Source organism: Tyto alba, unplaced genomic scaffold (assembly GCF_018691265.1).
Source record: "Tyto alba isolate M040663 unplaced genomic scaffold, T.alba_DEE_v4.0 Super-Scaffold_2, whole genome shotgun sequence".
NCBI classification, from domain to species: Eukaryota; Metazoa; Chordata; class Aves; order Strigiformes; family Tytonidae; genus Tyto; species Tyto alba.
The window spans coordinates 77234673-77252616 of NW_024881282.1; the positions used below are offsets into that span (position 1 = coordinate 77234673).

The following is a 17944-nucleotide window of genomic DNA, read 5'->3' on the forward strand; positions in this document are numbered from 1 at the left end:
AATGAAAGATGATGTCACATGATAGTGTGGTAAGAGGCTGAAATTTATACAGCAGAACTGTTATAGAAGCATGGCTGTGGGAGGCAATCTGTAAAATAAATGTGTGGAGAAATAAAGAAGTATTACTTTGAAATACTCTCACAAGGTTCATTGATTTCAGGAGCAGGCTAGACACATTGGTTTGGAAAAACATTTTAATTTTAGATAGAAGTAACACCTTTCACAGATACCTTGTGTAGCAAGCTAAGTTGCTGCTGTTCTAAAATGAATATTTTGATTGCTCATCTTTTAGGGAAATCATAGATACAATATCAGTAAATAAAAAAAAAAGACACTTGAGTTTAAAGGTTGGGTTATCAGTTATATCCTGTTTTCTGCATATTGATCTCTTTTTCCAACTTACTACTGTTTTCTCATATTTAGGAAGCTGAGCAAGCAAGAACAGATTACTTCATTAGAACATTATTACTTGAATTTCAGAATGTAAGTATATGTTCACTTCTGATCTCAGCTTCAATGGTTGCTCAAAGGTCTCTAAAATGATACAGTGGAGGATACTCATGAAAATATCTTCACTTTTTTAGGTGCTGACTCTGTATGTATGTAGATCAAGTTTAGAAGTGATGTTAAGCTTAGTATATAAGAAAAGAGTAGTGAAACTCTTCATTTGTCTTTTATGTATGTTCTTGGTTAGCCAAAGGTGTGTGATGGTCTTCAATAGCATGTGTTAACAACTAGAAAGCTTCTGTCACCCTAGGAGAATTTCACTGTCTACCCCAACTGAACATACAATGAAAAACTGAACCAAACTTGTCAAAACCCCAATTTCGTCTGTTTAACTTCTTTTTGGGTGAAGTATGTATACTTGTTACTTTTGGGTTTTACAATGTTAAAAGATATTTCTGATGCCCGTTAATATTATTTGTATTGCCAAATAAAAATAAAGCAAGAATGACAACAACTTAGTGATTTATTTTTTTTCCTAAAGTTTCTCACTCAAGCTTGTAAGAGGTTATTCTTTTGGAATTGAAATATGAAAAATATGGAATGTTCTTGATTAAATTTAATTGCATTGTCTCTTGGTTGGAGAACTTCTGCATGGGGGGAATTTATGTAAAATATTCAATGGTCAAGATCAAAATGTACTTTTAAAAGTGAGCTCAAGACTTTGGAATTCTTGAAGATTTGATACTCTAGTGTTGAAGATATAGAATTGGCTTACCAGACAAGTGTTCTGGTAAACAAATTCATTTACACTATTTGGTAAGTCGGCAACTGTAAATGATTACAATTAGTCTCCTTATAGAATAAAATAAGTTTATTCATCTTCGTGAAAACTAATGACACAAACTACTGTAGAACATAAGACTTACTTCATAAGCAAAGTATGTTATGTTAGTTGTGAAAATTGTCATATTTTCCATGAAATAAAAGCACTTGCAGTCTCATATAAGTGTTAAGGATGAATGATTTAAGCCTTTCTTGCAAACTTAAGCATCAGATTTGAGGTGACTGTGTAGTTTTCTGAAAAGCAACTGTCAGTAAATAAAAATGCATGGAGCTGTCCTGCAAAAACTTGAAGGCTGACAGTCTGTTTTACAGAATACCTGTCATTTTAGTTGTCATCCTGTATTAAGAAATTATTTATTACAGGTTAGTCTCACTTACGGTTATGTTTTCTTTAGCAATGCTCTGTTCCATTTGAACAACTGATATCACAGCAGCTATGAAAACTTTAGTCATGAGGGGGCTAATTTTTGTCTGCAGTAGCTTGGTAGGTGCTTGGGTGGTATACATGAACTTAATCAGTCCATTTCTGTTAGTGTGTCCTGAGTGCTCCTAACTGAGTGTGCTATGAAACTTTAGATTTGAGAAATTAACTGCATAATAACTGTGGGGTTTGCAGCATTTTTTGGTGCACTTAAAACTGAAAAGATATCAAAAACTCCAAAGCAATACTGTTAATACCTGAATATCATGGGAACTGGTTACTTCAGAAACTGTAACTAATTTATATTCTGTTTGCATATACTATACATGTGAATCATGTTTAGCTAGTTGACTTTCATGCATTCTGTTCCAGTTAATTTTTACAGGATGCCTGTGTACTACATAAAAAATAAGTAGTAACAAAAAGCTACAGTTCGCACTGTACTTTTGATTTTAGTAAAGAGCTCGAAGTTTACATTCCTTTAAGGAGTAATGTAAGTGAAAGGATTAACAAGATATGTTGATACTCAAATCTAGGCAATTGATAAAATGATCTTTCTTCAGATTTACCTGGCAAATTTGCTTCAGTATTTCTCTGAGCACACATTTTGGTGATGAATTACTGACTTTTCATCTTACTTTAAAGAACTCTAAGTGTAGGTTTGAACTGGGGAGGAAAATATGTATTTGTGGTATAAAGTAATACCCATTTAAGTTTAGTTTCTGATTTTCAAGAATAATGAAAATTTTGTCATTTATGTAAAATTTTCAAGGGAGTATTGTACAAAATACTATGCAAAAGAAATTAAAATTCATGTAAATATGCACAGCTATTCTAATTTTTAGGAGGAAGACCAGTTTGAAATTTGAAGAACACTTTAAGCTAAAACACCAGGTTCTTTCTTAAAAAGTGGCAGTAAAAAGAGGACTGTGAAGGTTCCTTTTCATTTTTAATTTCCATATGAAAAGAATAAATTTTGGAATTTTTTTTCCCTGACAGTTCTGCTAATGTGAGAAATCACTGGCTTTGTCTTTTTAAATGTAATTAAGTGAAAGTTCTTGGTGGACCTTAATAGGCAGCTGTAACTTTTCTTCTTCCTTACTGATGACATTGATTTTACATAATAAGTTGGATTTTTAAAATTTCATTTCTTAAGCTGGATTTTCTCTTGGTTTTAGTAGCTATGGCGCTTCCACGGGGCTGGCAAAAGCCAAACGTCAAAAATAGTTGCTTCAGTTGGAAGACAATACAAATTTCCTTGTTCAAGAAGCCCACTATGTTGCTTTTCAAATAACTAAACAGAAGATAGCATAGGTCTTGAAACTTGTAACCTGTAACATTGATCAAAAAATTCCCACGCCTCTCTAGTACATGACTTTGAGGGTATCCTAGAATCCAGAGGTGTGACAACAGTATGGAAGGGTGCAGTGGAACTATCTATACTGTGGATGGTTTGGATGATGAGGAGAAAGAGGTTTTGGTCTTTGAGGGATTGAGGTAGTGGGGTAACTAGGCGGTTCTAAAGCCTGCTTCTTACCTTGTGTTTAGTACTATTGTAATGTGAGGTAACTAGAAGAGAAGTTTACTTATTGTTGTTGCAAGTGTAATTCATATTTAGAGAGATCCTGAATTATTTCTCTCGCTTTCTTAATTTCCATCTGCATTCATGTGCACATGCACACACAAACTTTATTTTGTAATGTGACAAAACAAACACCTACCTACCCACACACCCCCTGATGTTTTTTTCCAATGTAAATTACTGGAGTACAATTGGAAGAACCACCTTTAATGGTGGGCTTTCCTTTCCTTTCTCCCTTTCAAGGTTTAAGACTGTAAGGACAGAGAATCTTTTAACACAGTGCAATGTTGTGGGTCCTTCAACCCCTATATTATAGAGAGGAGCTTCTGTGAAGTGTCTCATAGTGCTTTCTCCTATGAATTAGCAGCACTCAAAATACAGCTTCAGAATTTCCTTTTTGGTTTAATAAGTAGTATAAGCTGCAGGGTTTTTTTAATACAGTAAATGGCTTTGCTTGTCCATGTTTAATCATACAAAAAGTGAAGGTTCGGAGAACTACTTTTCATACAAACTCCTCAAATATGTATTATCACTAACACCTTCCTCCCTCTCTCTCCCTCAGGAGACTCGTAGTGTCTATCAATTTCATTATGTTAACTGGCCTGACCATGATGTCCCTTCATCTTTTGATTCTATTCTGGACATGATCAGCTTGATGAGAGAATACCAGGAACATGAAGATGTACCAATTTGCATACACTGCAGGTATCAAATATATTTATTTTTCAAGTTTATAAACATGGGGTTTTTTGTTTTTGTTTTTTTTTTTAAGTATAGACTTCTGGTATGAGATGCATTAGTTTGATTCTAAATCAGAATTTAAGTTTTCTTAAAAGGAATATATTGTCATATCAAAACTTGACTCAAAATCAACAGTCTTCATTGTCTTAACACTCATGCCATAGTGAAATTTTGCTTTTATTTCAGTTTAAGACAGAATATCAATCAGAAAAGAATTAGTCTTTGAAAAGGAAACAGTTTTGTGGTTCTTAAGACATTTAAATCATCATTAGCACAAAATAGACTTTGAAGATCATATGGGGGGAAAGCTCCATTCTCAATAGGAGAGACTACATAGCAGGTACATCCCTACCCAAAAACTTTTCTGTCTGTCTTCTAATACGACAAAAAAGATCTCTCATGAGCAGGCTGTAGTTTCCAGTTGGTAAGTCTTTGCTTCTGAGCAGCAGTTTCATCTTTGATCTGAAATTTGGCTAACAGAAGGTCTGGTGAAACTAAACTGCCATTAAAATGTTTTGGTGAATTAATCGTTTCTGACAATTTCTCTGAAAAGTTCTTGCCTATGATACTTGACACTGTTTAAAGCAACAAAGGTTAATGATTTATATGTCATAAAAGCTGAATTCAGAATCATAAACCAGGAGGTTGGGGCTCATTAACTTTTTAGAGCTTGGTTATTCTCAAAGTGTATAGAAATCTACTGTCTTAGCTGCATTCTTTTTTAACTTGTTACTCTAAATAACTGAGATTTAAACCATAAAAAATTTATGTAGCACTGAAATCCATTTTACTTTGTCCTGTTTCTCTTGAATGTCAATACAGTTGTGAGGGTTGGTTATTTACAATATAAATTTAATATATATGCATGCATTATAACTCTATGTGTAAAATAGAGAAATTCATACTATTAGGAAGAAGAAATGTGATACTTCACTGTCATTTTTTTTTATAACTTTCACATTTAAATTCTCTAGATAAAAAGCAGAAAATACAGATATAATACTAAATCAGAAGAAGGTGGGAAGTCTTTAAACATATCCTGTTTTGCCATATAACAGATCTATCACTAAACTTCAACAAAAGCCCTACTGTTGAAGCAGTGGTAACTAGTCACAGTGTGACAATAAGCAGTAAAGATGTCAGCATTAAATCATCTTTCATGATTGCAGTTCCAGTTGGCTATGGAGAAACTTGCATTACAAACTTCAGAGATCCATTTTGCACTTTACACTGATAATTTTTTTATTTTTAAGATGCTATAGTGCCAGGTTTAGTGATCTTAAAATGATAGTTGAGGGATTTTTATTTTCTTTTTCCATGTGGACTCTGGAAATATAAAAGTTATAGTGTGTTTTTAACAAATTAAAATAATTTCTAACACACCCAACTGTTTATGTTCATAGTGCAGGATGTGGAAGAACAGGAGCCATCTGTGCCATAGATTATACATGGAATTTGCTTAAAGCTGGGGTAAGGAATCTTAAAAGAAGAAATTTCGTGGCTTTCTGTCATTTCATAACAGTGATTGATTGAGCTCCTAAATATTCTAAAATAGTGAGATGATTAAGATGTTCTGGAACTCTTTTGACAGGTTGGATGTTTAGTTTCATTGCATTCATGCTTTAGTATGGACTGACTTTCTTTTGATGGCAAGTTTTTATCTAAAAAAAGTCACTGAAATTCTAAATTTTTTTAATACGTTTCAATATTAAGTGATTTTGAATTGAGCTTTTTAAATGTCTCTGCTTAATCTTGCAGCTCCTAAAGCCTCATATTTCAGATATACATGGATAACTTCATTCTGGGTTTTTTAGGTTATGGAGCATCATTAATGTTACAGTGTCATATTAATGCCTTTATTGAATGTCTCATTTTTGAAATAATCGAAGTGGTCTCATCTAGTCTAAATCAAATGTTTAAGACCAGTTCTGGAGAGGAATTGCTTTTTTAAAACAAAAAACTGAATAGCTACAGTGTGGAGAGAACAGATTGACTTTACCTACAAATGTTGTACTTTTGGATGTCTAACAGCTTTTGTATTGCTGTTCTGACAAACAGTTATGTCAATATAATACACTTCCTTCTATATTTCAGAAAATACCTGAAGAATTCAATGTATTTAATTTAATACAGGAAATGAGGACACAAAGGCATTCTGCAGTGCAGACAAAGGTATAGTTTGTTTTTAAATTAATCTTTAACATACGTTAATATACTGTCATTCTTTGTAAAGATCTCATGCACTAATTTTTATCCGGTAATGTATTACAGGAGCAGTATGAACTTGTCCATCGAGCCATAGCACAACTGTTTGAAAAGCAACTGCAAAAATATGAAAGTTGTGCAGACTGGAAGATTGCAGATGGCGTGGTATGTCTTTCCCATATGACTTTGTCAGTTGTAGCTGTTATAGGAGCTTGATCAGCTGATCAGCTTGATCAGAAGCTAAGTTAAGGAGTTTTAACGTTAAAAAAGGAGTTTTAAAGTTAAGTGTTCAGTTGTTTTAAAGCACATACAGAACTTGTTTGGACTACAAGCGATTTTTGCTGAGTAGGGACAGCTAGCCTGTACTCAACTTACAGAGAGAACTTGTTTGTCAAAGCTGAATCAGATAATTAAAGGAATATTTGCCACATATACCAAATGCAATTGCAGTGGGGGAAGCAGTAGAAAGAATTCTAGTATGGATGAAATCCAGGACTCTAACTCAATTTCTAAATTGCGAAACATGCCCTTACCTTGGTGAGGTAGCAGTAGTTGACAGCTGATCTGTTGCATTGATTGGATGTACTTACCCCAGTTCTGATATATTGGCAGCAAATGAAATTTTGTCTAAGCCTGACCTTCTGCAAATTGCTTGTTAAACAGTATAATAAAGAGCAAGTTAAAAATAAAACTATAGCCTACATATGCATACATTTATAAATAAATAAATACACATATGTGTGTATAGATGAATTCTAGCTGATCTGTGTTTGTTAAACTCTTGAAAGACAAAAACTTTATTGAAGTTGTCTTTTCTTCCTTCCCCCTCAGTGTGGCGTTGAGCCCAATTTTAAACCAGTAGATAAGCGTTGATCTGATTCTGCAACTGAGACTTAGATATTACATGCTGTTGCGTACTGCCTTGGTCTTGGCCCAACACAGCCTTGATGTAGTTGAGCAGGACTGATAGTGAATGATGTTACTAAGTTCTCATTGTGTTGAAGTACTGTTTGCACTGGAACAGATTGGGGAGAAGGAAAAATAACTCACAAATGTCTTTGTCCGGAAGCTTCATATTCTACCCTTGTAACAAAGGGATAAAACAACTTTGGAAAAATATTATTCTTCATTCTTAATCACAGTATTTGAGGATTTTTCTGTTTTTGTCATTCCACTTTAAATTTCATGCCCCCTAGGTTTTTTCCCTTTTTATGTGCTGCATAGTGCTGCTACTGGGCACTATGTGAAAAATGGATTTTTTTTGATTGATATATTCTTTCTCTCTTCCACAGTCTAGAACTGTGTACCACGCTTCATTCTTGGATTCTGTTTTATTTATTCAGTAATTTTACCTGTCCCTTCAGTAACTAATTGCTGTAGGCTCTTATAGCTATATAGAGGGAGTATGAGTTCTATCTTCAGGACCTTTTAAAATACCTGGAAGCAATTTTAAATCTGCCTTTATTAATAAGTATCCCTTTAATTTTAGGAGTTTAGCTGTTTTATACTGCGCTTACTGGGAAGTCTAAACTGTTTTTCATTCTTGAAAAAAAGGCATATGCCCTTCTGTTAACACCTAAGAATTTAAATAAGTTCATGCAATAGTTCTGAGGTCTTTAGATGTGACAAGAAACTTGATGGACTAAATACAATATGGATAGGGCACGCTGTTTTAATTTGTAATAGGTTTGGTATTTAGCCTAGCTGGTAAGTGAATAAAATTCCATTTTATTTCTGAGGAATGAACTTGATAGGGTTTCAGATGTGCAGATTTGTTAGCTTTGTACAGAATTGAATCCTAATTACTTAAATTTTAGTCATAAAATAATAGCCAAATCAGTCTACTGCATTCTCTGTTTTTTTGACTTTGATCTGACCTGTGTCTGCACTCTTACATAGAAACAAAAATGTCTCTTATTATTTACATGTATTCCAAAACATCTGAATAAGGAGGTGGCACAGTATGCTGATACTATGTCTGTAACAAAGGCAAGTGCTGTCTGTAGCACATGGTAAGAGATTTGAGTGATTGAGCAACAAAGCAAGAGCAAATAGATTATGCAGAAGTAGTGTGCATGGGGGTTAGACAGGGAGAAATCCCAACTCTGAATATGCAGTGATGGAGTGTGAGTTGTGACTTCTGCTTGGATGTGATGTTGGTATAATCAATAAGTTGTAAAGGAAATTGGATTTTAGCAATTATTCGGAAACTAATAAGAGCAGAGAATGTAATGTCATTGTGTAGATACCTTGCAACTTGAATGCAGTCTGCAGGTCTGGTTTGCTTATGTCAAAAGCGTACTACAAAATTCAAGTATTAAAAATTTGGAGAAGGATCAAAGGTGTTAGAAGGTTCTATCTAAAGAACAACCAGATTGAGCTGGAAAAGAAATGGCTGAAGTTAGATATGATAGAGGCTAAGTAACAGTGAAAAGCTGATTTCTATTAAACTTTTCTAAAGGGTATCAGTGACACCTGGCAGACTTAATATAAAAGGAGATAGTTCTTCATGCAGCATGAAACTGCAGAGCCTCTTGCAGGTGAAAGCCTTAGCTTTGAGGTGAATATCTCATCATCTCGGAATCTTCTTCCATGAATTTGCCCACTGTGTGACCTATGAAATTCCAGAGTTGCAAACAGTTGGAGAACATCCTAGGCAAGGATCCCTGCATGCTTACTCTGTCTTTATTCTTCCCGGTAAGTTTCCTTTTGGTAACTGCTGGAAGCAGGGCAAAATGCATCTTTCAGTTTGACTAGGTGCAGCCTTTCTTGCGTTGGTAAGTGATGCTTCTTCATATTGTAGCTTGAACATTTCTGCAGGAGGGTTGAGGAAAAAAAGGCTCGTGGGTAAAAAGCTGCTGTATCTAAAAATTTAGTACTTAAAACCAAATTTGCTACTGTTTGTTTGTTAGTTAGGAAATTTGCCTTCAGGGAATTAAGTGGTAAAGGCTTAGCTTCTGTTGTGGTTTTATTAAGGTAGTCTTCTATCTCACATAGCTGGTTAAAGATCTGCTTGTTGCTTTAACCTGATTCTCAAAACTTTGAGGATCACTGGAGACAGTGTTTTTGCTATTCCAGAAAAACTCCCTTTTTTCCTCCGAGGGTGTTATGTAGCATCTGCTGTATATAACACCTGGTTTTCCCCAGAAATGTCCTAGTTTTCTAACTAGGCTAGATCCCAGAATGTTTGTTTTTTAAAAGGAAACAAACTCTGATATAGAAAATTTTCAAATATTTTCTAATAAATATAATGTAATATCCTGAGGTTCCTTCCAAGATACTACTCTGCCTGTAGATGCTACAGCAATTGTGTGTACATGTGAAGAGTTTTAATTATAGAATTAAATTAGTGGAATTAAATAAGTGGAAACAATTCCAAATAAAAGAATGTGCCTACCTTGAATATATTACTGTCAGTTATATAGGAGATACTACTGAAGCAAAGAGGAAATTTTCTTTTGTTTATTATATTTTGATAGTACTCTGAAGAGTTGGAGTACTCTGAAGGGCTAGTTTCATGGTTTTGTTGTCCAATTACTTTTCCCATTTCAAGCAGTGTTTGAAATGAATTGAGTTACCTAAGCTTTGTAAGCAGTGTTTGCCAGTAACATCACAGTAAAAAGTTAATCTGATTGGCAACGAGTAGCAGTATTCATAGTAGCTTAGACACAATCCTGAACGTGTGTTCCTGTGAACTTGCCAGGTTTGCCCTGCTGGAAACAATACTGTAAAAAGTCAACAAAAAAACCACATGCAGTGTTTGAAAGTAGACTTATAATAGGGTTGGAATTTCTGTTAGAACTCGATAGAAGGATTCCAAACCACGTAGAAAATGCACATATGATATAGCATAATGTAGTAATTGTATACTCTTACTTACTATATAGTTATACATATTGTGAATGTATAGAACTAGAGAAGTGTTTAATATAATATTAAGTATGTACATGAAATTATATGAAGAAAAGCTTTCTTCATATTCTTTCACATAGAGTACTTTCAACAGTCCCCACAGTAGCCAGATTTCAGGGCAGTGATGAAGTTGCTCAGAAGCAACTTTTTTCTGATAAGAAAAGACTCATTTCTGATTATGAAATTATCATCTATTTTTCTCTCCCTCCACCCCAGTAGCACTCTTAAATTATCAAACAATTAAATTGGATATGAGTGTTGGTCTCAGCCCCATTCCCACTGAAACTCTTGACCATGTTGTCATGTATTTTTAAGTCCTTAATTGTGTGCTTCTCAACATCATTGGTTTTGTTGGTACTGCTGTGAAAATACACTTGGTTTTGTGTTTGGAAGCTTTGAAACATATGTGAGCTGATTAGTCTTGATCATCAGATAAGATATCAGTCAGATTTGTATCAGTAGAATATTTTATGAGTTACTGGAGAGGTATTTCCATGATCTGAAGTGAACCATGGCTGTCTTGGCAAGTCTGAATCAGATAGAATTCTGTCAAGTTGGATGTTCTGTATGTAGAAAAAGGAAAATTGATTAAAAAACAAGCAACATAAAGTTTACTATCTGTTTAAAAAATATTTCGTGTTGAATTTTGTCCCTTGACAGTAACAAGCATATTACAGTACTGCAAGTCCTTGTTTTACCCTTATCTGTTATTAGAAGCTTGTATTAATAAACACTTTCCCCAAAATATGGCATTGCTAGTACTTTCAAGTATCTCTTGCATTTCTTCCTATAAAAGTGACAGAATTTTGTTGCTGCAGTTGATTGAACTTTTAGAAGCTGTGGAGGAATCAGCTGCTATAAGAAGAATGTTGATATTCAAAATGTTAGTGGTTTGGAAACTCTTAAGGGAAAAGATTTTGCTGTTCAAATTCTCTTTGCTGTTTTGCAGCTTGGAAAGAGATTTTTGTCCATTGTAGCATTCTAAAAAAAATCATATATGTCTTCAGAGATATTTATGTTGTTGCCTATTCTTGGAAAGTTTTTTTTTTTAATCTGAGTCGTTTGAGTGTATCATTTCAGTCTGAAGTATTTCTCCCTTTATCTACTCATGCTCTGTGGTTCCCATGCTGATTTATGATAAGGGTAAAAGGAATGTCTCAATTCCTTTTAAGGGAAACCATGAGAGATTACTTCTGGAAGAGTCGTTGCAGTAAATTTGCTAGTACTTTACCAGTACAGAAAGCTTCTGAATTACATTAAATGTTTCCACTGTGGGTTCCAGAAGAAAATTATGTATTGCAATTCCAGGGCAAAAGGTTTTGAATTGTAGTCAATGCCTGTGAAATATAAGTCTAAAACTGTGATCCTCTCTATTTGCTTAGTTAGTGACAGTTCTGTTTGGTGATGCAGCCATTGGAGGAAGAAGGTGGGGAAAAGACCCATCCTTGGGAGATGACAGCACAGTTTATGTCACCTTAGCAAGTTGAATTCAGACACTGCATTTGCCATGAGAATTCCTTGTTCCTCTGTATTACCACAGGAGCATGAGTTACTCTGTATTACTGTAGAGTGGATGTAATCTACACTTCTAAGTATTTGACTTTATGGTCTTTTCAGTTGTTAATGTAGTCTTTCTACATAGATATATGCTCATTTCATATATATAAATAAGTATATCTATCTATCTATATATGTACTTTAACAAAATACATAGGAATTCCTACCTATCAACATTTTCACTTGATCTGAGTAACTGCTCCCTCAAATCAATGAGGACATTGCCACTATTGAACTGTTCAGCAGTTGATGCATATAGAAGCAAAGGTTGGGGAAAGCGCCTATTCTTTTGTTTATCCACATATTGTTAATGCTTCTGTTTTGTTACAGTGAGAAGCCTGCCGCAGTAGGATAGGTATCTTCTGTAAGAAAGCAGGATGTTGCACTGAACACTTAATAGATTGAATTTCACATTTGTTAATACATTTTTTTTTTTAAATTAATTCTATATGATGACCCTTGTGAACTACCTATGTTGTCCTGGTTTTTCTAAGGTGATTCTTTTAAAAATTGTATTCTGCCTCAGAATGCAGCATCTCTCTAGAGAAGTACGAGTGTTGACTGATGCCAATACGATGTGATTAGGAAGGCTGTAAGGCTTTTTTTTTTAACACTGTAATCTGCTCGTCTCAATGGATGTGGTCATCCCAGTGAGATACCCTATATTCACTTTTATAGTTGAGCTTCCCCTGTTCTGCTCTGTGCTGGTAGTTCTGCATGTTTGCCAATTCACTTATTTCAACATATGACAGAAGGGGAAATCTGTGAGTTGGTATCACTTAAGGGTGCTCAAAATACCAGTTGTTCACTTTCTCTTGTGACGTAGAACTGAGAACAAGTAACAGGCTTGCTCTGAGAGTTCAGCAAGCAGTATTTCTTCAGTTAAAAACAAGAGATCCAGTAGTAACTGAGCATGATTACTTTAAAATGCTTCAGAGTATAAAGTTCATATGAGCACTGTTTTCTTTCCTGCACGGATTAGTGCATTTGGTTACTGCCTTTAAACTTCTATCATTTTCAACTGTTGAAGTGAAAATCCTTCACTTACTGGGGAATGATTTGCCTAAAAGTAAATGAAGCCTTCATAGAAATGTCAGTCTGTTAAGCTAATTAAGCAAAATAGTGAAGTACCTCTTTTTTGGTGAAGGTAATTCCTGTAACATTCTTGCTCCTGATTTAATGTAACTAGAACAGAGTGAACTGATGCTGATTTTTAACCTAATGCAGAAGTGAAAGCTTTTGAACGTATACGTGCTTGAAGCCTTTCCAGTGTATGAAATTGAGGTAACCACTGACTTCCCTTCTGGGGTTGAATCTAGAAGTAGCATTTTGTGTGTGTGTTTTGTTGTTTGTTGGTTTGGGGGTTTTTGTTTGGGGTTTTTTATTTTTTTTTTTTTTTAATGAATTGTTTTTATATACTCTTGGGTCATAGATATGCTTCAGATATTTGAGTTTATACACATTTTTTCAAGGTATATCCATACATTTTATTACGAGCAGCAAAAATGGCAGTGCCTCTTAAGCTACTCCTACCTGTCTCAACTAGAAACAGCTTCTTACTGTATACATGGAGTTTAAAAAAACCTGACATATGCCAGCTTCTTTAATAGGCTTTTTCTTCTGCCTGGGAGAAAAGCATATCTCAGGAAACATTCTGTTCACAAACACTTCTTTTTACAAACATAGAAGGACAAGGATGCAGTTGCTGGTTTGTTTTCTGGACAAGTTAGCCTACACCAGAGCCAACAGGCACACCCTTTCCCTTGCCAGTACCTTTTAGAAAACAGACTGCATAAGAAATCTGTTCCTCAAAATTTCTGTGCTGGCAGAACTGAGCTGGAATCCTTTTCTGATCTGTTGTAGTATGGGGAAGTTGGTAGTAAGGAGGAGGAACTCCTCCTGTGGAGTCTCATTCTTTCTCATATCTCTCTGCCTTATGAATCTTGGACGTGCTGTGGTGCTGAAACAAGCCAAACAGCCCGCTCTGTTCTCAGGATGCTGTTGCATTAGTTTCTAATTCTAGTTGCTAGTACTTAATGATGAGGGGGACCTCTTTAGTACAATATCAGTGCATTTAGTGCTATCCATAGGAATGACGATATATGAGAGAGATTAAGAGTTCACTTTTCAGAACCCAGAGAAGCAGGGAGGAGCATGACAGAACCATTGAGCAGGAAACTGAATTGCTGCTGTTGGATACTGTGAGCCTCAGAATCTTTGGCACCAGCCTGCAGAATGGTATTCTCCCTGAATGAGGGCAAATAATTCATTTTCACCTATGTTTAGGGCAAAACTATCTCTATGGTCATTGATTACCTCATGTCAAAAAGCTGGAAATTGCTTTTCTGCATATTTGAGAGGAGCCTGGTAGAGGGGTTGGGTGTCCATGTCTCATCATAATGTTTAATTCCATAAATGAGCTGGAAAAAAAAAAAAAGTGAGGGTTTTTGTTGGTTTTGGTTTTGTTGTGTTTTTAGATAGCATGTCTCCAATAGTTTTCAGCTAGATTTTAAAAGTTCTTTGAGCCCTTAATGTTTTTCAGTAAGTCAAGGAAAACTGTTGAAGGACTTGAAAAGTTCCTAGAGAAGATAATGAGGTTCTGCATTCAGTTTACAGATCAAGCATAGCATTCATACTTTTTTATTATTATTATTATCTCATTAGCCATTTTTGTCACGACTTCTTTGGTCAGTGACTTTTTGGACACTATGTCTTGGTGATAGCGCTTTTTGCTGAGTGATTGTTAAGGTAGAACTAATGCAATAAATCTCTGAAGGTTTAACTTGCAGCCAATGTTGCTTATTAAGAAGCTAGAATGATGCAAAAGCCAGTACATTAAATGTATTAAAATCTAGTTCACACTATACTTCACTCAGAGAACCAACAAACGGATAATAATCCTAGTTCAGTAAGGTACAACAGGATCAGCTGACCTGATAGAGCTATTAGGTTTTTTTATGCATTACCCCAGGAAGACCAAAAATCATTATTAATAAAAGTAACAGAGACTTAAAGAAACAATGTATTCTGACATAACTTTTTTTTTTTTTTTTTTTTTTTCCTATTTATTTAGCAAGTTGAGCAAGAGTGTTGCAAAACGTAAAGGCTCGGATCTGGAAATGAAAAGGGTAGAATTTTCTTTGGAATGGAGGCTTTGCATGTGGTCTGCATGTCTGAGCTCCAGGTGCAGTCGGTGGGGCCAATGGATCTGTTACCTTAATTCCCCAGCTTATTGACTGGTTGCTTATTGGTGATTGGAAAGCTGCATGTGAGCTGGCAATGTTCACTCTCAGCCCAGAAAGCCAGTCATACCCTGGGCTGCAGCAAAAGCAGCATGGCCAGCAGGCTGGAGGAGGTGATTCTTCCCCTCTAACTCTGCTCTGGTGAAACCCCACCTGGAGTGCTGTGTCCAGCTCTGGGGTCCTCAGCATAGGGAAGACATGGACCTGTTGGGAGCAGGTTCAGAGGAGGGCCGTGAAGATGATCAGAGGGATGGGACACCTGCCGGATGAGGACAGGCTGAGACAGTTGGGGTTGTTCAGCCTGGAGAAGAGAAGGATCTTGAGGGACTTTATTGTGACCTTTTAATACTTAAAGGGGGCTTAGAAGATGGGCACAGATGTTTTGGCAGCGCTTGTTATGATAGCACAAGGGGTAATGCTTTTAAATTAAAAGAGGGTAAATTCAGACTAGTTATAAGGAAGAAATTTTTTAATATGAGAGTGGTGAAAGATTGGAACAGATTGCCCAGAGGCTTGGTAGGTGCTCCATCCCTACAATCATGGGTGGGTCGTACAGGGCAGTGAGTAACCTGATCTAGTGGGAGGTGTCCCTGCTCGTTGGAGGAGGGTTGGACGAGATGACCTTTAAAGGTCCCTTCCAACCCAAACTATTCCATGGTTCTATGAAAACCAACCAAACTTGGTTGACTGCAATGGGAGCTTCAGTTGTGGTCATCTAAATGTAAGTGGCTTTCATCTGCTAAATGAATCTCACTCCAGAAAAATCTTGATAGTTACAGCCAGGGGTCAGCAGGACAGGGAACTCCCTGTGCAATTTGTCTGAAAGGGCTGACACAAGCCATTGGTACAGGAACAATAGGGTATTTCTGCTGGAGTACTTCACGTATATTGTATTGGACAGCTAGTTAATGGGGGAGGTTAGTGAAGAATAATAAGAAAGATGAAAAGAATTTATTTCTTCCCAGGAAAAGCTTCACTTAGTACACTGAGGAATAGAATTTGATAATAGACTCTTCACACTAGCAGACAGTGGTACGATAACTTTCAAGACTAGTAATGGGAATTAAAAACGTAACTAATAAATCTAAATTTAAGTGAGGGTAATTACCTATTGAGGTAACTTAGTTATGGTTTATCTTCCAAAGCTGAAATTACTTACCAAATTGAAATGCAGCTATCACGTTTGAAGCAGAAATTAACAGCGGATTCCCTTTTGTTCTCTAAGACCAGGGAAAGTCAGTCTCTGTCACCCAGTCTGAACAGGTAGTAGACCCTTTTGCTTGAATCTGGTATTGTGCTTTGACATATATTGCACAGATTTGGTATGTTTGTGGTTCTTTTTAAAAATTGCTTTTCAGAAGAAAACTCCTGCAAGAAAAGCCTTTATGTAAAACATGTATTAAACTCAAGATAACACCTAAGGTCCTCTTTAGTTTTGTTGGATCTTTGGCTGTGGCATGTGTATGGAGATGGTATATCAGCTGTAGACTCTTGCATGTTCTACTCATATGTATAAAAGTTTATATATATTTGTACTGAGTCTGGCTCGGTTGGAGTTGCTATTATTCATATCTGCTCTTGGGGTGCTGTGTTTTAGGTCTGTGACCAAAATGATGCTGATGGCACAGGAATGATCCAGCTAATGCTGAGCTATGTTTGCACAGTGTCAATGCTGCCTCTGTTTTTTAGTCTGCCCTCCCAGTGAATGGACTGAGGTGGGATTTGTGTGTACAGGAGGTTGGGAGGGGGCACAACCAGACAGATGACCCGAATTAACTAAAGAGATATTCTATTACATCTCTGGGTTTGAGCCCAAAAGGCAACTGAGCACCACGCAGCATCTCACGCCCCCCTTCTCCCTCAGGACTGGGAAGGAGAAAAATAAAGCAAAAGGCTCAGGAATTGAGATAAGGACAGGGAGGGGTGATTCACCCATTATGGTCATGGGTAAAAGGCAGACTTGTTAGGGAAACAAAAAGAACATTAATTTAATTTAAACACTAATACCACCACCACTTAACAGAGTAGGACAGTGAGATGTGTAACCACATCATAAAAACACCTTTTTCTACTCCTCCCTTCTCCCTGGGCTCGGCTTTGCTTGCAGTTTCTCTACCTCCTCTCCGCCAGCGGCATGGAGGGTGGGGAATGTGGGTTACGGTCAGTCCTGCTGCCCCTTCCTCCATAGGGGGAGGACTCCTCCTATTTTTCCCCTGCTCACAGGAGACAGTCCTCCATGAACTTTCTCTGACATGAGTCCTTCCCATAGGCTGCAACTCTTCCTGAGCTGCTCCAGTTGTGGGTCCCTCCTGTGTGTTGCAGTCCTCCCAGTGATGAACTACAACAGCAGGGGCACCTTCCCACAGAGTCCTGGCCTCCTTCGCGTGCAGTTACCTGCTCCAGCATGGGGGCCTCCACAGGCTGCAGGGAGGCATCTGCTCCACCTTGGACATCCATGGGTGATGCAGGGGGCAGCTTGCCCTCTCAGCACGGGCTGCAGGCGAGTCTCTGCACCAGTGCACATCTTCCCTTCCATTCCCCCCACTTTCTTCCATGGACTTCTGTGTTTGCATAGGTGTTTCCTTCACAGCTCCACCTCCCAGGTTCCCCTTCCTAAATACATGATCACAGAGGCGCAGCCATCGCTGCTAATTGGCTCAGCCTTGGCCAGAGGTGGGTCTGACTTGGAGCCGGGGGACCTTCAAGAAGCTTCTCACAGGGGCCACCACTGTAACCCCCTCCCCTGCTACAGAAAACCCCACCATGCACACAAACCAAACACAGCCATGTGACATCATGCTCAGAAATAAGGAGGGAAAAGAGGGGATTTAGTGAGGTTAGCCATCTTTTGCTCAGGAACTGGCTGGGCATAGGTCTACCTGTGGGAGATGGTGAGTGATTGCTTTTGCATCACTTGTTTTCTTTCTCTCTCTTCCTGCTTCTCCTTTGCTTACTAAATTTTATCTTGACCCACAAATTTTCTTGCCTTTCCTC

General features: G+C 36.9%; 1 protein-coding gene across 4 annotated transcripts in view; it reads left to right on the forward strand.

Moving 5' to 3' along the window:
* PTPN12 (protein tyrosine phosphatase non-receptor type 12) overlaps nucleotides 1–17944 on the forward strand; it is an 81648-nt gene that overhangs the window by 42917 nt on the left and 20787 nt on the right. For all 4 annotated transcript variants that reach the window (XM_042793138.1, XM_042793139.1, XM_042793136.1 and 1 more), the window contains 5 exons: nucleotides 424–483; nucleotides 3856–3998; nucleotides 5438–5504; nucleotides 6129–6206; nucleotides 6306–6404. In XM_042793138.1, the coding sequence (XP_042649072.1) occupies nucleotides 424–483; nucleotides 3856–3998; nucleotides 5438–5504; nucleotides 6129–6206; nucleotides 6306–6404 (447 nt within the window). The remainder of the gene's footprint in view (nucleotides 1–423; nucleotides 484–3855; nucleotides 3999–5437; nucleotides 5505–6128; nucleotides 6207–6305; nucleotides 6405–17944) is intronic.